The 25,516-nt window shown below is 40.8% G+C and overlaps 4 protein-coding genes across 8 annotated transcripts; 1 reads left to right on the forward strand and 3 right to left on the reverse strand.

Moving 5' to 3' along the window:
• The first annotated feature begins 497 nt into the window (after positions 1 to 497).
• fgf1a (fibroblast growth factor 1a) lies at positions 498 to 4,263 on the forward strand. Of its 2 annotated transcripts, XM_037077566.1 has the most exons (4): positions 498 to 899; positions 1,928 to 2,031; positions 2,301 to 2,392; positions 2,481 to 4,263. In XM_037077566.1, exons 1-4 carry the CDS (start codon positions 704 to 706, stop codon positions 2,542 to 2,544), a joined length of 456 nt encoding a protein of 151 aa, XP_036933461.1. In that variant the 5' UTR covers positions 498 to 703; the 3' UTR covers positions 2,545 to 4,263. The 2 variants fall into 2 exon arrangements, with proteins under 2 accessions (XP_036933461.1, XP_036933460.1); XM_037077565.1 differs by having other exon boundaries at positions 503 to 869; positions 2,301 to 4,263.
• Positions 4,053 to 10,861, reverse strand: LOC119007709 (NEDD4 family-interacting protein 1-like). The gene is made up of 8 exons (XM_037077564.1): positions 10,678 to 10,861; positions 8,992 to 9,085; positions 7,799 to 7,938; positions 7,548 to 7,635; positions 7,026 to 7,150; positions 6,780 to 6,846; positions 6,558 to 6,666; positions 4,053 to 5,662 (listed from the first exon to the last, which is right to left on the reverse strand). Exons 1-7 carry the CDS (start codon positions 10,711 to 10,713, stop codon positions 6,560 to 6,562), a joined length of 657 nt encoding a protein of 218 aa, XP_036933459.1. The 5' UTR covers positions 10,714 to 10,861; the 3' UTR covers positions 4,053 to 5,662; positions 6,558 to 6,559.
• A 444-nt stretch (positions 10,862 to 11,305) lies between these two features.
• On the reverse strand, positions 11,306 to 14,074 carry gnpda1 (glucosamine-6-phosphate deaminase 1). 4 transcript variants are annotated; one of them, XM_037076867.1, is made up of 7 exons: positions 13,713 to 14,074; positions 13,310 to 13,437; positions 12,728 to 12,829; positions 12,442 to 12,624; positions 12,162 to 12,346; positions 11,727 to 11,901; positions 11,306 to 11,611 (listed from the first exon to the last, which is right to left on the reverse strand). In XM_037076867.1, exons 2-7 carry the CDS (start codon positions 13,431 to 13,433, stop codon positions 11,559 to 11,561), a joined length of 822 nt encoding a protein of 273 aa, XP_036932762.1. In that variant the 5' UTR covers positions 13,434 to 13,437; positions 13,713 to 14,074; the 3' UTR covers positions 11,306 to 11,558. The 4 variants fall into 4 exon arrangements, with proteins under 4 accessions (XP_036932762.1, XP_036932760.1, XP_036932761.1 ...); XM_037076865.1 differs by having other exon boundaries at positions 13,310 to 13,497; XM_037076866.1 differs by having other exon boundaries at positions 13,310 to 13,497; positions 13,702 to 14,074.
• A 470-nt stretch (positions 14,075 to 14,544) lies between these two features.
• hspa4b (heat shock protein 4b) lies at positions 14,545 to 24,805 on the reverse strand. Its single transcript, XM_037076864.1, has 19 exons — positions 24,699 to 24,805; positions 23,982 to 24,039; positions 23,679 to 23,819; positions 22,520 to 22,642; positions 20,919 to 21,018; positions 20,609 to 20,742; positions 20,275 to 20,519; positions 20,082 to 20,158; positions 19,826 to 19,977; positions 19,554 to 19,660; positions 19,189 to 19,322; positions 18,700 to 18,884; positions 18,456 to 18,548; positions 17,866 to 18,021; positions 17,624 to 17,749; positions 17,399 to 17,506; positions 17,189 to 17,308; positions 16,934 to 17,095; positions 14,545 to 15,095 (listed from the first exon to the last, which is right to left on the reverse strand). Exons 1-19 carry the CDS (start codon positions 24,803 to 24,805, stop codon positions 14,889 to 14,891), a joined length of 2,535 nt encoding a protein of 844 aa, XP_036932759.1. The 3' UTR covers positions 14,545 to 14,888.
• Between the last annotated feature and the right edge of the window lie 711 nt (positions 24,806 to 25,516).

Here is a 25,516-nt window from a genome sequence, read left to right on the forward strand (position 1 = left end):
ATTAATCAGAAGAGAAAGAGCTTCCATCGATTGATTATTTTTGTCCAAACAAAATAAATAAACTGAATAAACAAACTTGACCCGAAAGGACAACACAGCCTCAGTTTGTTTATATGTGGCGGACCCTGCCACCTTTCTGGCCTCAAACAGTGTTGACCTTATTTCCCCTCTGAGAACAGCTTGTTTATTCACTTGAATTGGTAACATTGATAGTACTCGAGTACAAGAACCTCAAAAGGAACACTGCGTTCAGATGTCAATTACAACAGTGTTTTTTAAAAACATCTTTAAAGGGACAGTGGGATAAATAAAAAACTAGCCATCAGAGTTCAGGCCTGCTGCTGTTGGTCTTATTGCCTCAATGTGTTTTTATCATGTTGTCATGTCATGATTTGTCTCTTTATTTATTTATTTATTTATTTATTTATTTATTTAATTATTTATTTATTAACGAGAAAACAAACAAATCGGGGGAAGAGACAAAACAACACAACTTATATAACTTCACCAATCTCTTATAAAGTCGGGGTTTAGGTCTCCAGGCATCAGGGATCCCACAGGCCTCGGGGGCGCGCATCCAGCTGCGCTCGTTCACGAGCCTGCAGACACCTGACCGCTGCAGGGGGACACGGCCGGCCGAGACAACCAGCCTCCCCTGCGGACGCTCCTGTCGGCTTACTCCTCTGCGTCTCCTCCGAGCGGGATGGCGGATGTTGAGGTGTTCGTACCCGAGGATCAGGCCGTGGACGGCGGCCTGCTGCCGGACTACCGGCGGCTGACTCGGCTGTACTGCATGAATGGCGGACATCACCTCCAGATCCTGGCCGATGGGAGCGTGCAGGGCCAGAGGGATGATGGGGAGGCTCACAGTAAGACCGCAGTGCGCACTTTACATCCAGGTCAGGCCTACAACATGATGCGTTCACTTCCCTGCACTACAGGTGTGTCAGGTTCAAGGACCAGGCAGAAAGACAGAGAGAGAGAGAGAGAGAGAGAGAAGGAGGGCGGCGTCCTGCAGATGTTGAGGAAGGTTACTGACATTTTAAAGGAGGGTGACACTACAAAACAAAATCCAGCGGTTCCGTTTTTAAAAGGTGTATCTCATTTTAAACTTCATTTTAGCAGTGATGGGATGTAACTAATTACAGTTTTCAGGTCGCCCACTTGTACTTAAATGTTTCAATCTTCTGCTACTTTATACTTTACAGCAACTGGAAACAAACAAACAAACCAACGCTGATTCCAGTGATCATAAAAATGCCTAACATCAGAACCAATATTAATCTGGTCGACCCATAGTATACGGTTTATACATACGTGTAAAATTTACACTGTAAACATATTTTTAAAGTTTAATGTACTTTGGATACCTACAATATTCCCAGTCTACTTTTAATAATTAAGTATGCTTCATTGTTTCATACCAGGTACTTTTACTTTTACTCAAGCCGTATTTAAACACATATCTTTTCTTTTTAACTCGAGAATGACTTCTGTGTACTTTTGCAACACTAAATTTGAATGCATTAATTGAACTTAAAGCTGCTTCAAAAGATATTTTTTCTAATCAAAAAGCTGTTAACTAGCTCTGTTTTCCTTACTGGGTGTTTGGTCAGCCTCCCCTCCTCCTGCTCCTGCAGTAAAAGAGAAGAAGAAATGTTCTGGTATCCCTGCCCACTTTATCCAATCAGGACAGAGAAATCCAGAACGATGCGGTCTTGTCAGGATCCTCCTGTTTGTGGTGTAAATGGTTCTAGTATGAATTCTGTTCCTTCATCTAGAAACACATGATGTTTGGAGCTGAAACACAAGTCTCGGATTTTGTCCATGCCATTTAATCCCTTACTGAGAAACAGCGGCCTGTGCTCGCGGAGGTGTACTGAGAGGGATCAGCTGTCATGTTTTAAAAACCTTGTCCTCCTTTCAGCTGTTTTAAAGCTGAAAGCCGTGGACAGAGGCGTTGTGGTCATCGAGGGAACAGAGGCCGGCCGATATTTGGCCATGAGTGACGAGGGGCGACTGTACGGCTCAGTGAGTATCTACAAGACATCTGAGGACCCATGTGCAGGGGCGGCTCTAGTGGGGGGCCAACAGGAGCCAGTGCCCTCGTAACTCTGAGTCCAGACTCCTGTAAATCAGCACACTGAACGCCTTTAGCGATATTTGTTACAAATATTTAATCACTCACCATTACACAATCTTGATGTAAACTTTGATGAGTGTATTTTCTTCAACTTTTCTAACCTCAAACATGTGAAGTGCCCTCAGCTGTCGGCTCTTCTCTTCTGTTTATCCCTCAGCCCACCTTGACGGACGAATGTTTCTTCCTGGAGAAGCTGGAGGAGAACCACTACAACACCTATCTGTCTCAGAAGCACCAGGACAAGAGCTGGTACGTGGCTCTGAAAAAGAACGGGAAACCCAAACTGGGTCCGAGGACTCACATTGGACAGAAGGCCATCTTCTTTCTGCCCCGACAGCTGCTCGAGTCCGGCCAGTGAGGACGAGTTGTCTCGACACACACACAGTCATACCTCAACCTGAACCGGTGTGAAGCTGCTCCAGGAGGGATTTGTTTCTGTTGAAATACACACCAGCTTAGTTTAGGTGGGTGGGGCATCAGTCAAGATCAAATGTGTGTCAGCTGTTTTCTTTCTTTCAGGATTAACACTTAACATCTGCATGAAGGAGGAGACAATATGTCACCATGAAATAAGCCCTCCATATAATGGAATAAGCAACATACCGTATTTGATAAGATATGGTCCCAGGGCCCCGAATCTGACAGGAATTTAGCCTTTAAATGTTTTATTACACAAAGTGCATGAAACCCATGATCCCAGTAGTCACACATTCTTTCATGGATGGAGTTACAGGGATTAATGATTCCCCTTAAATGATTTCCACCATAGAACCACCTCAAGGAGCCCCACAGATATACTATAATTATACCCTAACACCCCAGTATAGTGCTGGTAAAACTCTAGTTATCTAAATTGGTTCCAGATGTCAGTGTGTGAAGTTTGACCGAAGGCAGGAAGAAGTAATTTTTCTAATGTGGGTCTGAAAAAGATAAGATGCTGGAACAGCTTAAGAGGGTCATCGTGACCTACAGTAGGAAAAATGTTAAAACTGTCACTTTCTCATGAACTAAAATCACTTACTGACAGAAGTAACTCACTGACTCAGATTCCCCCCTTTTCCTAGTGGATGTAATGTTGCGTCAAGTCCCTTCTACATAAAGTTTTCTGCAGTCTATGCTCTGCTTATTTACTGCTCTGCATATGTCGACGTTGTCACAAGCCGAAGAGTTTCCAGCAGTTTCACTTTGTTGCCACCCGGCGCCGTCGATGTGTGAAATTGCACAGCGCACCATTAAACATACTGTACGTTAAGGGGCTGTGGCCTGGGATGGATCCAGACACAAGCCAATGACCTTCGTACCACGTGAGGGAAAAGTACACGTGGTTTTGCCTCCCTGTATATCAGAAGAAAGAGTATGCAAATATAATAATAAAACACTAATTATACTTAATTTTCTATATATCAAAATATAAGTCAAGACAATAACATGCATATAAATAAAATGTATAATATAGGGCTATACTTTTCTTATAAATATATGACTAACCAATTGTGAATAAATACCAAAATATATATAGGTTAACTAAAAACACGTACCTGATTACATTAATGAGCATCCTACTACTGTTACTAATACAACTACTACCACCACTACCACTACTACTAATAATAATAATAATAAAAATGTGGCAGGTTATTTTGTTCACCAAATGTAAAAATGTGCTTGTGGTAGAGACTGACATATAGAAAATAAACAAACACACATAAAACATGTCTGCCTTGTGTAATCTATCCATTTAATCCAGCCTTGGCCATGGCTCTGATGCCATCTTGAGCAACACAGAAATCCATAACATTAACATGTAAATAGTGTAATTGTGCAATGTGATGACATTGTATTTCAACAGAGCATATATGCGCACCAAGCCTTTGTGGCAGCAGAGGCAATAATCACAAAGACTCAGAAATGACGCATTAAAAGTGACATTTATTTAACACTAAACGTTTTCTGTACAGTTCCATATCAACAAAACCCCGAAGGTTGCAGCTCTACATCACATAGAAACAAGCAGAATGGGCAAAAGTATGAAGTTAACTGATGACGCCAACTGTTCAGTTTGCTGGACCAAACAGAAGTCCATCTTTCCATCGAAAACTGTGGCTGCTTCTAAAAAAAAACTGCCATGCTGTTTCCTCCCCAGTATAAAACAGAAACACAATCTTGCACCACTGCGTCATTCGTTACTTGTTGAGTATGTCCGGGGCTTCAAACTACGACAGGAACGTCCTCTGGGTTTTATTGGTTCTGTACCTAAAAGTGCACCTGCATACAACATTCTTTGATATAGTTTGAATACCCACACCATAGCTAACATCTTCTGCCTTCTGAACCAGTTTCAAAACAAAAATAGAAGAAAGAAACAGACTTCTCATCCCCATCTGTCAATTAAATCTTAAGGCAAAAAACCCACCTGGAAATGGAATTTGAGTTATTTATATGCTCTTTGATGAAAAATCCGAGTGAGATCATTACTAGCTGAAATCCAAACCTCTTTGCTATAATCACAGAGCTTTTCTGTTGAAAGTGAATGAGAAATCTACTCCATTGACTCACTGAAGAGAGTCAGAAAAGGTCAAACCCTAAATTAGCTTTTTCAAAAAGACCTGAACTAGAAAATGTGCTCTCACGTCCACAGAAGAAATGAAGTCCGTTTACTGTCAACTGAGCTGCTCCGGGGTCTGAAATCTGACATCTGTGGCCAGACTCAACCATCCAAGATCATATTTGTAAACCAAATTCTAGCTCCAGGGTGGATCGTTTTACCTGATTTAATGTACAACAAAACATTGAACAGGCAAAAATCATAACTGCTGACATACAGATGCAATTCTTGCACACTCCACTGACACCGTGTTTGAATCACAAGCATGTACAATGTATTATGACGATGCCCACAATGGATCGTTTCTAACACCTTAAGAAGCAGGAACAACACTGCCCCCTCCTGGCTAAACACAAGGGCAACACTACTTAAAGCCAACAGGTGAGTGAAATATGTGCTCATCAGCATTTACAGCCTATTAAAAGCGTTGTAAGTGTATGTGGTACCTAAAAACAGCCAAAAATAGTCACAAGAAAACCATGAAGTGAGATTAGTGCAGATTACAAAGAGTGTTGCATGCTATGGCAAGTCTACAGAGTGTTTTATTAATTAATACCTGTTGGCTTCAAGTGTCGCCAACATGAGACTCTCCCTATTTATTGAGGGGCAGCTGCATGCTCGTACGCTACCACCAAATGATATAAGGCATTACTCATACATTACAGACAGATGTAAATAGCACTTAACATTCGCCACTAATGAGTACATTAAGGGACTATTTCTGTTAACCGTTTTCCATTAATAAAGTTCCAAAACAAAATAAAACACGTGATAGAATTCCTGAATATTTTAATGTCTTTATCTATGACTCATCTGGCCGATTTCTTGTTAAGTATTCTTCGTTTCAGATTTGAAACTCTTCGCAGAGTCGCTGCTTGTGTTGGTCGTGTCCAGTTCATCCACATCCAAACATCCTGAATTTTTGGTTGAGGGAAGATGCAGTTTGTCAGTGGTTATGTTTACATGCACATCAACAACTCAGGCTGACAAGATTAAGGCACTTCATCCACTTTTTCCCCCCTCATTTTCCTGTTTTTATCTACTTATCAACAAGAGGAAGTCGTGTGTAAACTGAGTCAACGTGGATGTATACTAAATCCTTGAGTAAATAACATAAGGGTCTCTCAACCCAAGTAATTTTCCTGTCAAGAATTATAAGTACTGGCAATGATGAGACTTAACTTATGTCTTCTACAGAGTTTGTACAGGTGCTGCAAATCCTTATAAATTACAAATTAAAGGTGTGCTTAGTTCTGAAAGTTCTTGGGTTTTGGATTTAGTGCTTAAAACTATAACTGCATTACCTAATACATCTCTATCCGACTCAACAGTTTGCCTTTTAGGTGAAGACATGAAACGCTATGCTATTAATCCACTGTGACCGTATTATCCACAGTGCCTTTCAGCTGCGTAAACTTATGCCTGACGGTTGGGTATTTTATGCTAGCAGCTGCGATTCTATTGAAATGTGTGTTGATTGGACTGTATGAATGTGTTTTACATAGTATTTTGTTTACCTGCTGCACAGAGCTGTTGATTTCATTTGGCATAAGTGGCAAGTGCTGATTTGTGTGCTGAACATTGAGATATTAAAGCCCAGCGCAATGAGCAACCCATCGAGGATTTGACACAGAATCAAGGACTGTATCAGAGAGTCTCAAAGAGCTGCCAACCAGTGATGCAGACCCTGACTGGTTTATTTACTGATAATAATGTATAATGGCATCTAACAGTTGGTGTGAGGTAACTAATGCCAGCAATGTCCTTTCTTCCTCTGAGCATGACAAACATATCTGTGATGCACCTTACCTTTAATAGATGAAGAGTACCCTTGTTCGGGGAAGAGTGGCATAGGTGGGATCAGCCAGTTTACGCACTCTAGAGTAGTTAACAAAGCCTCTGATGAACAGCATGAAGCCTGGAGGACAATGAAAAGATAAGGAATTCAAGAATCATTTAACATAGTTAAGATAGTTACCAGTGTAACTGTGGGAAAGAATTGTAGAGGCCAAAACAATGTCTCTCACTTACCCAGGGCCAGGAACACCCACCACAACCAGTACTGCCCATCAAAGTAACCCGGGAAGTAGGTCGAAAACTGGAAGAGAAATGGGAGCTAATACACAATTCTAACAGTATCTGAGATCATTTTTAGAGATTTAGTCTTCCTGAAGAGTAAGAGTACAGATGAGCTCTAGTAATCCTACAACTTCACACCACTGAACACCATTTAGTAGCCAAACTAAAAGCGGAGAATATTTACTTAATAGCTCTTACCCTGACAATAAGAACCCATTTGATAAGGGACAGGCCAAAACCAGAGATGGCCCCGTACCGGCCGGCGGCTGATGTGGTCAAACAGAACGACAAGAAGAAGCCGATCCAGTTGAAGAGGAATGCCACTGGTGACAGACGAGAAAAAAATCAGCGAAAAGAAAACTGCCACGGACCATCAACCCGTAAATGTTATTTTTTTTATAGCATGACCCAAGTTTTTCTTAAATCAAAGACATTTGTGGGTTCTGAAGTCGTCAAGCTGGCTGGCACATATTCTGCTCCTCCTCCTCTTCTAGTCTACTGGTATTTGCACCCAATGAAATATTTAACAGACTTTGAAAATATGCCAAATTTTATTTAGAAAATAGTATACCAGCGCTTATGTTAAATGAAGGGAGAGTGCATATTTTTCATGATAAATCTGGTTTCTTGCCAGCTCTATACAAGTGAAACCAAAAATCAGCTGACTATTAAAGAGAAAAAGAAAAACTGTTAGAGTCAACCGTTGACAAAACTTCTTACTGAAGAAAGTGAGCATGAAGATGCCGTCATTTCCTATTCGAAGCTGGTCGGCATCTTCAAAGTCATCTCTGGCCACAAAGTCGTCCTCCTGCACCAAGAAGAATAAATGTATAATAAATATATCACAATAACTTGCATTGTTCTATGTTTTCTCCTGATATTTTGTTTGAAAATGTGATGTATTCATACACAACAGGGCACTTTATGATGAGGAATATTTCTAAATGTAAATGAAGATAAGATCGATTTACTGTGACTCTTCCAGTAACAAGGGGGATGGCTGCCTCTTCTTTGCTTCTCTCAGCTTCATCATAGGAGGGCAAAGTGGTGGCAACACTGTAGGATGGAGGGTTGGGAAATCTTCCTCCATCTTCTTTGTATTCAAAGAAAGCTGTTGAGGTAACAAACACATGGATTTTGGTCCATGTACAGGGGTGTTGTTTCCAAACAAACTCAAACAAAAAACTCAACTTAATTCTTCTAAATATAAAAAATAAACAGCAGACAATTTAATTAAAATCAATGGTAACAGCAGAACTCAAGGCTATTTAATGTTTAATGATTGTTCAGCTGACATGAGGGTGTGACTGCTGAAAGACAGAAAATCTACTTTCACTTCCTTTAGAAAGAGAAGCAACAACACAGAATTATAAACCAGACTGGGGGAAGGGATGAGTTACAGCAAGACGAAACACATTAGTAGTATATGTGTCCATTAGTGTTTATGTTCCGTTCCATGCAAGCCAAGACTTTTATCTGGGTCATTTGGCAGCTATCCAGAATGCTCCTTAGTGTTGTCCAAACACTAACAGCACTGGATGCAATCAATGGACTCGAACAGGAAGAGCTCATGGATACACCCACTTATGCAACATGTTGACCTATGCCCTCTTAAGAAGTGAGATTAGAAACATCAGACCTTCCTGAAAGGCCTCACACACCAGTTTTCCCCCCATGTATTATTCATTCTAAAGCTAATAGTGTAGGACAGTGATACAGCAGCAGATTTAAAATATTATACAGACTTATCCAAGTGTTCTTCGTCAGCACACTTGAGTTATGAGGCATTGTTACGTAATATTTATCTAATGGCTATAGTAACAAAAACAGTTTTAAATGCTCCAAAAATCAAGCTGAGTTCATAAAATGTGCATTTTTAAAATACTCTGCACACATTGAGGTCTAGACCATGAAGGAAGTGAGTCTTAAATACCCTCAGTTTCATACTGCTATAGGTTAATGACAACTCTCACAATTTTGCTTTTATTTCTTTAGCATGTTTCTCTGCACCTAATCAAACAAAATTACTGATTTAGGATGGAAGGCTTTGACTTTAAATTGAGAATTAGTACGTGGTGGCACAGTCTGATAATCAGGGACTTAGATATTCCTGTTTATTCAGAATTATCTGACAGTATGTGATGGAGCTGGGAAGGTTTCTAACCTGCATTTGCTGCAGCAATGCTGCTGTAGGGTGGTGGTGCATCCTGGGCAGGACCCTCCTGGGATGACTGAGCTGGCTCCTCCTCATTCACCAGCTGAAGAAATGTAAATAAATGACAATAGAATTCAGGGTCAAACTTAAATAACAACCTTAGGGAAATCTATGTGTTTGTGGATGAAAAGGGTGGAAGTACTCCAGGTGCTGTTGGTTGGATTGAAATACAATAATACAATGATGGGATACTAAATATTTGTCATTTGTTGACATAATGTTTATAATATGGAATTACAGATTATGGGATTACAGAAAATGCTGCAAATCTGCTCTCATCTAAATTGTCCAGTTGACTAACATCATATGTAGATGAGGGATGGGACAATAAAAGATTTAATTGAAGACTATGATTAAAGTGCTTACAATAAGTTGACTGTGGTGAATTCTAACTATTTGAATATTTGTGAATATCCTCACATGAATAACTTGAAGAAGCTATCGAGCCTGCTGACATACAGCACTATGTTGGTTTCCTGACTTATTTATAACCGTAACTCGTCTAACCCTGTCCCTGTGGCTGAAGGTTTGGCTTGCACGCTGTATTTGTCGCAAAAACAAGTTAAATCTGGTGTGTGTAAATACAAGCGATTGCAAACTAAAACAAACAACAGGGAGATTTATCCTTTATCCTATTCATCCTTCATTTGTGCAGAAAGATTTATGATTTCTTTAAATTCTTTGATTCCTGTAGCTTTTAGTGCAATTTCACTTTTAATTTTCAAGTTTTAAGATTATTTTACTGATTACTGGGATAATGCTGTGAACTAAAATTGTGGTGGAGAAGATAATCATTACATTAAATGCTCATATCCTCTCATGCCTAATGTAAACACTACAAGGACACTTTATCCATATTACCTATCTCGACCTCAAAGTAGTCCCCTGTTTGCACATTTCTTTTCTATTTAAGGCTGCTAATGAACAATCAAATACAGATGGGCTGGGGGTGCATTAGAGGGAAATAATGTGAAACAAGCTTAAACATCAGCACTGATGTCGCACTTCTCTAATGTGCTGTGCAACAAGTGGTTATGATTGACGTGGTCTGAATCAATTCCTTTCCCCTGATATTTAGGATTAGCTTCTGCACGGGAACCACTGACACATCATCAAAACTACACAGCAGCTCCAACTAACATTACACTGTAAGCTGTGCACCATGTTGACACACGTCATCTGCGTGTGTCGATTAACGAGCAGGCTGCACCTTCACGTTAGTATTTCGATCCTGCTCCGTCTCTGGAGGTTAAGTTACTGACAGGCCGGACTGATCAGGACTGTCAGGTAGTATGTTACAGTTCAAGACTGAACAAAGCAACACAACATTTCTGGTCAAGCCACCCCTTAACGTTACTAGCTAGCTAATGTTACGAGTACTCAGCTGCTAAATGAAAATGGGTCATATAGACTTCAAGTTATATGTGATCAAATTATTATTAATCATTAAATGATGTATTTCAGTAACTGTGGGATATCTGGAGCTGGAGCTATTTTTCGCCCAATCAGGCCCGCCCGTGAACTAATGTCGCTGTTTTCCTCTCACAGGCTAATGTTGACTGGTGTTAGCAGGTCAGCAGCTAACGCTAGCTGTTAGCTGCGTTTTAACGTGCCCACAAACTGGTAAATACATACCTCTTGGTATCTGACGTTGCTGTTTTGCTCTGCCATTGTGGAAGAGGAGCGAAATATTCAAACGTCCTCTTCTCACTTCAAATATGCTGTAAAATAAGAATCTCGCCAATGAAGTAGCAAAGGTAACACTGCCTCCTAGTCGGCCATCTCCTTACTTCTCCCCCTCCTGACGCCCGGACCGGAGCAGGCGCTGATGCTGCGTTCACTTGCTGTCGGGTTTTTTTTTTTCGTAGTATAGCATTTTTGAAAAATGAGGGTGAAGTAAAAACTACGATATCTTCCTCTGGAATGTAGTTGGATATTGGCATAAATATTGCATGTGATCGAATAACTAATCAACAGAAAATCATGATACTGTAGTAAAATAGAAATACTTTGAAAATTAATTTAAGTAGGGTATTTATGTTCCTACAGTAGTTATATCCCAGCCCGCGACTGGCAACAAGGACCTTTGTTTCTTTGAAAGACACAATAACGCTATCAGTTTAAAGGCCATTTTGCATCTACTCTCAACACATATCTGGAAATACGAATTTACATGGAGCACTTAAAGGCAGCATGAATTGTTACGTGTTGTCATGTGACAGAGGGAATAGACTTCCCAACCAAGCAAAGAGATACACAGATATACAAATTAAATGTACTTTATTACAAAGAACAAATGAGAAGCAAAGCTGTATGAACAATCATCTGTAAACCTGAACAGTCTGTGCAACACCAGCACCTGATTGTTACTACAAGAATTAGTTAAGAATAACACCAAGCACTGCTTGATGTCCACCAATGTATCTCCACCAGAAGATAAAGGAATCACTGGAGTGTTAATTTTCGACAAATGCCTCATGAATCCACAAAGTTTTGAGGAGATCTTCTCAGTTCATCTATTTCCCTGAGGGAGGCGACTCCACAAGCTTGTTGTGTACGTGCATCATCCCTTAACAAAGAACAAGAATCAGCATGTTATCTATGATTCATGTCTGCATTCTGGGCAATTCACCACAAGTGAAATACAAAAATTTAAGCACAGTAGCTTTGTAATTTAATCTCACCTTTGAAGTACTTCACAGTTTTGACCCGCAGTTCCAGGGTGGCGTCTTCGTCACAAACAAAAACGGTCTGTGGGTGCTGCTGGAACGCAGACACTGTCCACATGTGATTCACGCCATCCTCTATGGCTTTGTATAAAGCAAATGCCTTGTGTGCTCCGGTGATGAGAATCATGACCTGAGTAGAAAAGGGGAAAAAAGAAATTAAATGGGACCTGTGGCCTGTTGTGCAAGGTTGACTTAGAATTGTGTCAGGAAGATGACAACATCGCTGAGCAACACAAGCTTCTGCAACTCAAAGCAAAATTCTGACAGGAAAAAAATGCTGATTCTAAAAATATGGTTTATCTGACATTTTGCTCAAACATAAAGAAGCAGAAGCAAAACATTGGAACACAGGAACAGGACAGATGGTCAATATTCATTCAGGCTTCTAACCTCTTTGGCATCCATGACAGTGCCCACTCCCACCGTCAGTGCCATGGTGGGCACCTTAGAGAGATCCCCATCAAAGAATCTTGCATTAGCCATGATAGTGTCCTTGGCCAGGGTCTTCACCCTGGTCCTGGAAACAAGGCTTGAACCAGGCTCATTGAAGGCAATGTGGCCATCTGGTCCGATACCTGACAGGATAGGACAAGTAGTTTAAGCTTTAACTGCCAAAACACCAAATCTTGGTTATATTTTGTATTCAAAAACAGCACTGTGACCTCCTGACCTCCGACAAACAGCTCGATCCCCCCGGCTGCTGTTATCTTTTCCTCAAAGGCGTCACACTCTGCCTGCAGGTCAGCAGCGTTGCCATCTAGGATGTGTGTGTTCTCTGCTTTTATGTCTATGTGCTTGAAGAAATTGTTCCACATGAAGGAGTGGTAGCTCTCAGGATGATCTCTGGGAAGGGCTACACAGATTTTTATGACAGTTTATCATGCAAGATCGCAGCTTTCGATAATGCCTCAGCGTTTAATCCCTTTATGTCGGGAGAAAGACCGGCAAGGACTTACCTACATATTCATCCATGTTGAATGTTTTTACATACTGGAACGAGACTTCTCCATTCTTGTAGTACTCGATCAGTTTCTTGTAACATCCCAGGGGGGTGCTTCCTGAACAGAGGCAAAGGTTTACAAAGCAAAAGTGGACTCTTTCCAAAAATGAGAGATTCTATACATTTACTCATCTAGATTTCAGAGGAAATTGTTACATTTTTTTACTTTGCTAGATGTATGTGATGGGTGTACCGGCTCTTTTCAATATAAAGTTAACATGCAAACATGTTATCTCACAATAATTATGCGTTTTTCAAAGCTCAAACATTTAGCCGGTTCTTGCAGATCCACGCCCCAGTCTTATATCTTTCTATTCAACAGAGCTTGTGCTCCTGTAAGTACATTTTAAGTATATTTCCATTATTGGATCATACAGTTTACAGGCCTGGTGGCTATTTCCGCTGCTGACACTGAATCAGCAGATGAGGGGGAAATACTGCCAACTTTCTCACTGTTTGAGACGCTGTGATACAGGATCTCCTGCACTAAATTATGAATATAATAAACAGCTGTATGGCGCTGAAGGATCCTACTTACCAGTGGGGAGCCCCAGGGTGAAATATCTGTCCGGGCCGGGTTTGAACATCAAAATCTTGTTTCTAATATACTTGGCAGCCCACTCGCTTGCCTGGTCGTAGTCATTGAGGATAATCAGCTTCATCGTCCTGGAGGGGAAAAAAGACAAGGAAGTAGGGGACGGGTTGTCTTGTCTGAAGAAGCTCAGCCTGGAAATAAGGACAAAACACACCTTAATCAGACTTTAGACTCATCAAGGTAACTACACTGAATAAGACCACTGTCCACTTAGGTGGCTAAACAAGCTTCCACAAAGACTGTGACAACTTTGACGCAACCGCAGCGTGCGACCAAAACTTTCACCGCAGTAAACAGACTCCAAATAAAACACAAAGAATATAGTTATTACTCACACCTATTATACCATGGACTATGTGTAGCTTTTACTCGCAGCAGACAGGATCTGGATGGGTCATGTGATTCCTGCTTTCGGATGCAAACAGCGCTCACCGCGGAGGTGACGTTCACTGAACTTGCGCTCAGCTAGCGTTAGCCAACAGGCTAAGTAGCTAGCTCATTTATTCCTCCTGAGAAATGGTAGCAGAAAAAAATATCCCGGGTATAGGCGAATATAAGTTGGTGAAAACTGCTCCGTCGAGTAAAGTTCGCCTCTTAAAAACATCACAGCTGTATGTTTAGCGACGTACATCTATAAAGAGCTAGCATGAAAGATAAATCACGAGGCTTGAGATGAAAATCATTAACGACACCTGGCAGAACGTAGTTGTTGCTAGGCGACAGGATGACTGAATTGTTAATGTAACGTTCAGTGCCCCCCAACGCAGCTTTTACTGTATACACATCTTGTTTTTAACTCATCATTTAGCACCTCATCAGGTTCTTACTTTACCAACCGAGTTACCTTTATATTCAACAAATCGTATAAGTATTTTAAAATAATCTTAAGTGAGTGTCATGACTAAACCAGCACACCTGTTGCTAATATTTCAGGAATAGTGAGGTCCAGGTACTACAGCATCAAATAAACTGTCTACTGAAAACACACATCTCACATTTATTTAGCTATTCTCATCCATCTTCAGTGTGGCTAAACGGTTTTCTCCCATACTAAGATCTTAAATTAAGCCTTTTTTCCCCCCACAAACATGACCCAGGATATGACCCATCAGTGGTGGTAGCAATATATTTGTGAAGCCTTGTAACGGAACCAAGTATGGTAATAAATATGGCACAACTGATTTTCAATAACTTTATTAAAACCATATTGTGACACAGACCAGAACATGTACAGAGCACACAACAGAAATAAATACCATCATGTGTACAGCGCTCATTGTCAAACAGGCTTATTGCGGCTGGCTTTTGATTTATGTCATCCAGAAAGAGAGAGGGCATGCTATGTCATCAGAGAGATACCACCAGGAGCTGGGCTCGGTGTGCTAATCACCCTGCCTGCTTTTTGACTTTAGAGTGCAGTTCCTGAAACACTTAAACCTGCTCTGATATACACCCAGGCTGAATCTCAATCTGAAACAACCAGCTCCCCGAACGGCTTTGCTTAGGGAGGCGTCGGGCTGCTTCAATCGAGGTCCATGTCGGGCTTGTTGTCTGTGGATTCTGAGCTGGGGTTGCCCGTGTTCTCGGTCGTTCCCTTGTCTGCAGTTTCGTCCTGGGCTTTCTCCTGCCCGTTGACAGGCCCGTTCTGCTCTGCAGGCGTGTCCTCTTTGGGAAGCTCCACCTTGGGCTTGGGCTTGGTCACAATGGGGTTGCAAGTGGAGAACAGCTCCTGGGAAATTGCACAAAGAAAACAACATGTAATAATGGCTCTAATTAAGGAAATACAATCCTGTGGGAGATCTAGTAATTGGCCCTCGCCCAACAAATAACTGCAATATAAGCACAACAGTTAACTGTGTTCTTTGAAGATAGCTGACCTCAGTGTTTCATTACTTAAAAACTTCAGATAACTGAAAAATTACTTCTAAATTTCCATCAAGAGCAATGAAGTATATCTAAAACAGCATATGGCCAGTTCATCTTAAAACCAAATAGCAGCATGTGAAATTTGACACATTTCAACACAGAAAATCCACAATCTGATTTCTTACAGTGAAATAATCATATTCTGGGTCCAATTTACCAATGGCTACGATGTTCATCCCTTGAACAAGTCTAGCTGACTTAAGTGTCTTACATATTTATTTTACACATGGGTAGGGTGGGGGCCAAAATTCAGTTCCAATGTGGAACTGAATCCAGAATGCTAAGCATGCATGTGGGAAGCTAATTAGTCAAAGTTCAATGTGACCAAACATTTAAGGCAGCATAGGCATTTTTAACTAAAACCCAGGGGTGGCGCCTCACATCCTTTGTCACACATATTATTTGTGTGCCTGATGCATGTTCCTGTCAGCTCACACTGGGTGTCTCATCACTCATAACATCAGATTATTTTCATTTTTGCTGATCATAGTTGGCCTATCCCATGTAAAACCAAAAGTGAACATTGACTTATTCAGACGAGATCTTTTGTGTAGCCTAAGAAAATGTTTTTGTTGCCTAAATCTAATCTAGAAGTTACATTTTCTAAACCTAATGCTACAACTTAAATAAGCTGCTGAGAAACTGAGGGCCTGGTTGTATGACGTGCTTCCTGAAAGAAGTCACCGCTATTCGAAAAGAAGTTTCAACTTTTATTAACGAAAAACAACAATCAAGTCATGATAAAATGCACAAACTCAAAATCAAAGTAATCACAGTGATCAAAGATGCTGAACAGGTACTTAACCAATAACCCCGCCATCCACATGACCTGCTATCCCCCTACTCAATATGACCACATGATAGAATATCATAAACAAATCAAAACACCAAAAAGATGCAGGATGCAAACTGTGGCTGCTCACCCAAAAGTAATCTACCTTCAGCACCTCAACTACACACCACTATTGAGTTCTTGTATACTCTTATCTTCTTAAGAACTGCCTTTCTGAAAGGTTTTCAAACAGAAAAAACCTCTCATTAAGCCACCCAAATGGTCGTATGAGGCAGAATATCAACCTTCACAAACAAAGATGAGGTTAAACACACAAATGACTGGAAAACGACGTGCACTGAGAGCATGGGCTGAGATAGTCATGGAGCTCCAGCGTAAGGCATTCACTAGTACACCCTGCAAAACCACGCCCATCTGTGTGAAATACCAAGCCACCTCGTGTCAGCAATCTTTCCTTTCCACAATAACTGGTGGACTGTGCTCCTTTAAGAGCTTCAATGGTGAGCGGTGTTTCATGCCCTCTCTCTTGCTGTGGACTTGGTAGCCTAAGTAGCACATCTGGTTTGTCACATCGTGGTTTCTCTCTTCTGACAAATGTACTTACTTTAAGTCACTTTGGACAAAAGTGTCTGCTAAATGCCCTAAATGTAAATGTTAATCTGACCTGCGCTGGATGTGTTTTCCGTACAGTATCAGTGTGGGTGCAGTTCACCTTGGGTTCAAGTGTAGTCTGACATTTACTCACGATTTTGTTGTGGGAGGGGATTTACTTCTGATTATAGTTTAATTATGTGATTCAATGTTTTTCTAACTGCTCTGGTATTATTATACACACAAAGGATGCTTACCCTCGTCTTTGCTTGAATGTCTTTTACTTTGACAGAGGGGTCCACCGACAAGCTCTGTTTGCTTTGCTGGTTCATGGCGCTGTTCATCCACATCATTGCCTCACTGGCCACTTTGTCCACTTTGTTGACATCTGCCTCATCTAAATGGTCATACTGCTCCTCCTGGAAATCAAATATAGATAACAAAAATGGCGTTACTAATTTCCACAGTCATTATTACTTCGGGAATCTTTTACTTTAAGCCTCACGTTTTACCTTCATTTTGTATGCCTCAACAAATTTCATGTACTGCTGGATTTGTTTTCCCATTTCCTCAAAAGCTTTAGGTCTCTCTTCAGCCTCTGTATACCTCTCCTGGATGGGCTGCCCAAGTTTCTGTAGCCAACACAGTATGCATGTCATTAAAGAAATCATGATGTCTACCAGTCCATGGAGGAAAGAAATAATCTCTACAGCAATAATTACCTTTAACTCTGCCAGTTTGTCAATGTACACCTGTTTGGATTGGTCCTCTCCGTCCTCATACAGCCAGTTTTCAGTATCCTCCAGCTTTAATGACAAAGCATCTCGGTCCTGAAAGTATAAAAAATATTTTCACAAATATTAAAAAGGAGAGCCAAATGTGTTGTACAGTGATTATAACATCCTAACTCTGGACCCATTTCTGTCAGAGGTGGCCGTGGTACTCACAGATTCACTGACAAACTTCTCCAGCATCCCATGTAGTTTGTCCCTCATGTCGTACACGTACTCTTCTACGTAATTCTTGGCGTCGTTCCTCTCCTTCTCCAGCTTGTCCTGCATGATCATCTTACCCTGAAGCGAACCCAAACAGCAACGGTTACCGCTAAACACTTCAAAATAGATCAAGTAATTAAAGATGGCAGGCTGGTGGGTGGATTTAGTTATGCGATGGCTGGATGTTTAGTTACCTCATTTTCTACAAAAAGGTTGAGCATGTCATCTGCTAGCTGCCACTGTGGACTGTTTTCAATTGGAAGCTCGAGCACTTTTGTTTTGACTTTGGGCTTTTTGGCTTGTGGGGGTTGGTCGGACTTCTTCTCTCCTTTGCCCTCCTCTGTGGTAGTCTAAAGAAAGAGAACAGGCACTGAGATTCAAAATATCACTCAAAATGAATCAAGACATGCAATGACCATATCTTATTAGATCATCAGTATTTAACAACATGGAAACGAGACCAAACAAATTGACTGTTTTTCTCCAGAATCGATTACCCTACCTTAAAATCCAGGTCTTTAGCTCTGCGTCAAACAGGTTGTGAAACATCTAAAGTTTAGCTTTGTTTACTCCATGTTAGAGCTGGTTCTATTCTACTTTTAAAAAGGCCCCATCATGTTTCAAATTTCTAAAGTGTATTACATACGCAAGGATGAAAAACAAAACAAGGCTTTCAAAGATGGGCTTTATTCTGGGCTAATATACTCATTTGTATTTCCTTGCAAAGACAATCTCATAAACTGGTAACTCTATAGTTGTTTTACACAGAAATTGAGCATCTTACCTCCATCTCCTCATTTTCACTTTTCTTGTCTTCCGTTTCTTTGTTACCGTCTCCCTGACCCTGCTGCTCATCCTGATCGGTCTGCATCTTGGACTGCAGAGAAGTAATAAAAACAGACAAGATTTCTTGGGGGTGTCTAAAAACAGATGTAGAACTGGTAGTACACATATGGATCTGATTCTCTGTGTAAAGGGAGACTTTGTATGGGGGGGAAGAAAAAAAAACACTTGTTTGGCTGAAGTACCTCTCCATCTTTCTCATTAGCCTGTTCCGTCTCCATGGGTTCCTCTGTCTCATCAGACTTCTGCACTTCAACCAGGGAGGCGCTGGACACGCTGAAGATACCGTGGATGTTCACTCGCACCTTGACTTTCACCTTGGAGCTCTCCCCAGAGGCCTGTGGGACAACCTTCTGGATCATGAACTGACCTGTAAGGAGGAAAAGAAAGAAAGATCAATTACAACAGGTAAGTAGGCAAAACAGCTTTAAGGCCTCAGGTAATGTCATTAGTCTGAGCAAGTCAGTTCAGTCATTTTATTTGCTTATCGATTTGATCATGTTTGTCTCAAGAGTTTGTGCACCAAACCAGCACATACTTGTATTGTAAAGTAGACAGAAGTCTGACAGGATGTTAATCTGCCTGTGTATCTGTTGGGTGTGAACACATTAACTACTCCTCCTTCTCCTCTCCTCTCGTGGTCAGAGATCACTTAGGAAGCTTTTGTTTCTTACCAATTGTGGGATCGGGGTAGGGCAGATCATTAGGGCAACTGTAGTAGGCCTCCAAAGAGAAAGGCTCTTTCCGATAGAAGGTCAGCACTTTGGAGAAAGGTGCTGCGTGGTTTCTGGGAAACACCTCGCAATCACTGCAACAAGTGAGTGAGTGTGTCACAATTAGTATTACATTCAATAACTGAGACCACAGACAGTTGGGATTCAAAAATATATATATATATATATATATATATATATATATATATATATATATATATATATATATATATATATATATATATATATATATATATATATATATATATATATATATATATATATATAATATATATTTTTTTAATTTATTTATTTATTTTTTTTACCTGAGACCTTCCTCTGCAGCAGAATGCCACTTTAAGGAGATGGGGTAGGGAGAAACGTCTGTGATGGAGAATTCACGCACTTTGAAGGCAGGTGACAGTATCGCACACTGTGGAGAGAACCAGCGAGGGGGCTCATTAATAGTCATAATAAACATTTTAAACCTGAAGACAAAAAAAACACCCCTCTCACTTTCAAAAGATGCAGACTCAAGAGCTGATGTGACGATTTTCTAGCGAGCAACAGGAGGGTGGAAAACCAAAATCTGACAAACCTGCAGGGCACATCCTCTGGCCACAGCTTCGTCAGCATTCAGTGTGGTGCTCAGCTCCTTCCCGAAGAATTTGCTGATTCTCTCTTTGACAGCTGGGATCCTGGAAGCACCCCCCACTATCTCTACTGCATAGATGTCTTCCTTCTTCAGTTCTTACGGAACAAAAAAAGGTTTTATTATCACACAAAATAATAGTAAACTTGCATACATTACTTTTTTTAACAGAGGACAGGTAAGGAAGGTGAAGTAAACTCACTGGTCTGCTCCAGGAGACTCTGCAGCGGAGCCTCAACTCGGGCCAAAACATCAACGCACATCTCCTCAAAGTGAGCCCTTGTGCAAGAGAAAAGGTAAACATTACTTGAGCTTAAAAATGGCTCTTTAAACCAAAAAAATGTAGATATGAAGCATGGATACTAAGAGATACAAATGGCATGTTGGTTATTTACCGGTTCATTTTGCCAGTGACGTCAATGTCATTCATGAAGCACTCGATGTTAAGCGGCAGGTCAGAGGAGTTGGCGCTCATCAGTTTTTTCAGCTTTTCACACTCCTGGTAGAGCCTGACCAGAGCCCTGGGCTTTGACTTGACATCCAGCTTGTACTTCTTGCCAAATTCCTCACAGAAATACTTCACCAGTTCTTCGTCAAAGTCCTTTCCTCCCAACTCTGGGTCACAGGCCGTGGAGAGTATCTGAGAGACATGGAGAACAGGCTCAGCGAGAGTTGAAGGAATGAAACATAGCCTCTCACACACTGTTGTGATGGTAAACCTCTACACACCTTGAGTTTGCCCTTATTGAAGGCACACACTGACGTCTGGTATCCGGAATGGCCCAGGTCGACAAAGACCACATTCCTGGCCTTCTCCTCGGGAGCAGGGAGATCTTGTTTATAGATCCCATACGCCAATGCAACTGTAAGGATAATTGTTAAATTATTTATGAAGTAAGCAACTGCTGGAATCAATGTCAAAGTCTTTTTTTTTTTTTTTTTACAAGTTAGGTTAGGTCTGAGCACCAGCCACATTCAGAACAACAATCAAACATGCACCACCTTGCCCGAGCCCTGCCCAAAAACACCCAGTACAGACCTGCAGTTGTCTCATTCATGAGCCTCAGGCAGTTCAGACCAGCGATCTGAGCAGCATCAACCACTGATCTCCTCTCAGCATCAGTGTAGTAGCAGGGAACCTGGTAAAGAAGAGCATTTCAAATAGATTCATTTTTTTACCTAAACAGTTACACAGTTTCTTTTTTTAACCTGCTTAATTAGACCTCTTGTCAGGCTGAAGTTATACTGGCAATAATGTGATGTCACCAAACTCTGGATTAACGATCAGACAATTTTACATGAAGATAAATTTTGTAGGCCTCTAGAATCTCCCTTTCAGGTCAATCATGACATTGCAGTATTTATTGTCCTCCAACTTCTGTTTCCCAACTTCACATAACCTCATTGACTAGCATTTTTCATGCTACATGAACAGACCAGGAGAGGGATGTGACCAACTAGATAGCTATGCTAACTGGACAAATCATTTCATGTGGCTTTCACTGTAAATAATGCAACACAAGTTAGTGGCACAGTGAATGAGGACAGGGCTCCAGACTGTGACCATTTAAGGAGACAGTGTGACTGCATTTTATAACTAGACGCACCTGCGCACTTGCAAATATGTCCACGTGATTTTGATTTTTAAAATCATCACCAGATATCATGGTCAAACACCAGCAGTGACGATTCTGCTGGTTATGTGTCAATGAGGTTGCAGAAGCAATAAATAAATCAAACGAACAGTCTACTCTGCCAAACATCTATATTTTAGAACAATCTCTGTCGTTGTCAGATCTATTTCATAGTCGAGAGCTTTTAGAAATCCCATATCCTATTGCAAAGTGCCCACGAGTGTTATAGTACACAGCAGTAATAATAGCAGCTGTATTAGGAACCCTCTCTCCAGCAGTTTGTTTAACCCAGATTTCTGTTTGTTGGATTCATTGGGATGTCCTTTAAAATGACCTAATAATGGATTCGTACACATGATAATAAACTGATGAATAAATCATGTAAAACCTCTTCTGAGTCTATATGCCAGTAAGAATGGGGAAAACATAGTTTTAATACTATCAAAAAAAACATTTTACACTTTTTGTATAAATACATGGTTTTTAAAATATCTGGTGTTTAGAAAGTCATGTAAAATGATTTTTTAAGCACTATATCAATTTTCTTTTTCTATTTTTTATAATAAAAAAACAGAACCAGAACATTTTTTAAATCATGTGCTACCATCGGTAATACAGTTAAGATGGAAAAAATACAAATGTATCGCAGTGCATAAAGATTTAAGCTATGCTTGAAAATGGTCAGTGAGGAGAACCAGTGCTGCTGGTGGAAACAGTTAGTCTGGAGCCTTGCAATGTTTTCAGTCCCACCATAGTCCACAATTCATTTCAGAATTGAGTTAAAAGATCACAATTTAGATTGTGAACCATGATCATGATTAATTTGATTCATGATTAATTTTGACCAAAAACAGTCCCACCCCTAATTGTTACTTATAACAGGTGATAACAGTCAAAAGAAGCGACCTGTGTGGGTAGAGCACTGGGCTTTTTCATGGTCAAAAGACTAAATATTTTGCCCCTCTGTAAAGACAGCATCAACAAGTACAGTAATATTGATACTTACAGACACGACACAGTCCGCCACAGGCTTCTTAAGGGCAGTCTCTGCTGTCTCCTTCAGCTTGGTCAGCAGCATGGCGGTGACCTGTTCAATGCTGAACACCTTCTCCTCCTCCATGTACATTACCTTTAGCGACAGGGAAATTGTCAGACAAGAGAGAAATATTACATTTTATCTGTATAAGCTTATACTAAGTGCTCTGTACAAAAAGGTTACTGCATGATAATGGACCGATAAAACATTATTGTCTCGCACGGTCTCTTGCCAAATGCAAAAATACTACTTTATTATTAACAATAAATCACACTGCCAAACATGCAGTTTGTCTTATCATACTGTCAGGTCCCAGTGTACATTATCCTTCCACCATTCTGATCTTTATCCCAGTTCAGTTTGTGATGACACAGACAGATTTCACAACTTCAAGACACGCATGTGTGCTGAGCAATAAAGTGCTATTCATCTGCTCTTAGTGCTTGTTGAGCCTTAAGACTAGCTTTGGAATACAACTCAGCCACCAGAATGGTAGTACACAACAAACAAGACAGAGAATATGAATGATTTTAATGAACAATATCTCTTGTTTCCAAGTATGTGACTGTATCATTCTCTGAAATACTCTGTCCACGGTATTATAATCTGATGTACATACAAGTTTTCTTTGCGTCTGCTGGTATGACAGAATGACATTTACCTCCTGCTGTACCGTCTCCTTTGATCAGCAGGTGTCTCTTTTTATTATGTCTGACCTGATGAGTCACCATGAAGTAAAACCAGTTAACCAGCGTGTTTAACCACACACACATATGTCAAACTAAATAAAGGCTCCTTGCTCTGACATAACGTCTAATGGAATGTCTCTCTTGTCCAACTAATTTTTGTGTGTGGAGATTGGAGATTTTTAATTATCTGGACTGGCAGGCAGAAAGATAACAATAATTGAAAGTCACTATAAGTCTCTTGTAAGTAACTGTTAGGTATAGATAGATAGATAGATAGATAGATAGATAGATAGATAGATAGATAGATATACTTTATTAATCCCAAGCTGGGAAATTTTGGCGTAGCAGCAGCATTTACATACATAAAAGATAAAAGATATATAAACCAGTATAACCAGTGCATCTAGACTATACATAATACAACCAACAGATTCCCCTACCTTGATGCCAGTGGTTCCTGTTGGCATCTGTGCAATGTCGTACACCAAGCTGTTTTTCAGGCGGTGCACAAAGGGATCTGAAAAGGCCCTGCCATGAAACCTCTTGAACCCCTGGACTGTGTTCTTGCAGTTTGTGACGACCTGTGGAAAACATCATTGTAAAACCTCTATTCAAAATCCATGTGCACCTGAAAATGGGTTTAATGAGTGTGACGTGTGTTGCACCCATGACTACCACTGGGCAGGCTCATACACAGTGCACTATGCAAACACCTGTCCCCTCCTCCGTCACAAAAAACCTACCTGGCTTTTTGCAGCAGCACCGATCGATCGATTCCGGGGTCCGAAAGAAACACATGCTCTAAAAACAGAAAACACGATTCAGTTAACTCCCCTGCAACAATTTGGGAGACGATGCGGCTTCATGTGGGGTCGATTAATGGCAGCAATAAAAATGGTATTTGGTTTAGAGGATGACGATTTCACGTCGTGATAGATGTTCGTGTTTCTACGTCAATATTCTATAATCGGGTTTTCCACGTTCGTTAATATGAGCTATGGGTCTGAAAATGAAGCACAAGGGATCGATCAGGTCGATTTGACAGCTAAAATCTGGCCTCCTACAATCATGCGCTCACTAACGCCTGCGGTAAAAAAAAAAAAAAAGAAAGAAAGAAAAGAAAAGGAAAGAAAAATAAATCCGTTATGTTTAGCGAAGGTCAACTAGCATTCTACAGATTAACTCGACGATATTAGAGTAGTCATACAACCGAGGATGTATTTCATCGTGTGTGGTGGTACAAGGATTCCTTTGAACTTACAATGGTTTTGTTTCAGCTAGCGTTAGCTTTAGCAATCACATGCTGTTTCCTGTTGTGAAATCCGTTAGTGCGCTAACCTAGCTTAGCTTCACTCAAAATCGTGATGAAAGAAAAGTGAGTTAATTTGCAGTCTGTGTCTGCTATCACTGGTGATAACACAACTCAAAGCATACGTAAAAATGTGCCTTGCTTTACTTACGGTGTACATCGATCGCTATATTCATTAGCGACAGTTTCAATCCCTCCGGCTCTGGCTACCGCTACATAGCAGTTCAGGTACCCGACGTCAAACCCGACAACTGACATCTTTGCTGGCTAGCTAACCGAACAGTTTAGAGTGCGGTAATTACAAGGAAGAACAGAAATACAGCTCAGTGCTAAAAGTGACAGCGGCAGCTACAGTGGATTTCAGTCAACGGACGGTGATACACCCTTGTTCTTGTTCCATGAAGCTAGGTAGCAGCATGCGGTACGCCGGTTGATGCGTGACAGCGTTCCGGAATCTTCTGTCTGCCCCAGCGACCAATCGCGTCCGACTGCAGAGCACCGCGCGCCGTTATCGCGCGCCGCCCAGAGACGAGGAAAGACACTGCAGCAGCAGGTTTGGGCCTCAAATGAACACACAAGGCTTCAATTTGTATTTCTCACCCATATTAGTAGAACAAATCTGCTATAATGATCTAGATCTGTCTGTGGGTTTCCTGCTGGTGCTGTGGCTTCCCATCTTCCGTTAGCCTGCTTTAACATTAAACTGCCAACCACTTCTTACTGCTGCTGCCAAGTGCAGATACTCACAACTAATGTGATCTGATCTTTTAATCTTTGATCATTATCTTTCATCATTAACATGTCAGTAATTGTGAAAAATGCCCATCAATCTCGACCCTCAATCCTTGAAGCTGGTATCATCTTGTCTTCTTGTTCTTTTGAGGCCACAGACCAAACCAACAATATTCATTTTAAAATAGGTAAACATAGCAAATCACATTGGAGATGTTGGGAATAATAATCGGGGAC

The sequence above is a fragment of the Acanthopagrus latus genome, chromosome 18 (assembly GCF_904848185.1).
Source record: "Acanthopagrus latus isolate v.2019 chromosome 18, fAcaLat1.1, whole genome shotgun sequence".
NCBI lineage: Eukaryota > Metazoa > Chordata > Actinopteri > Spariformes > Sparidae > Acanthopagrus > Acanthopagrus latus.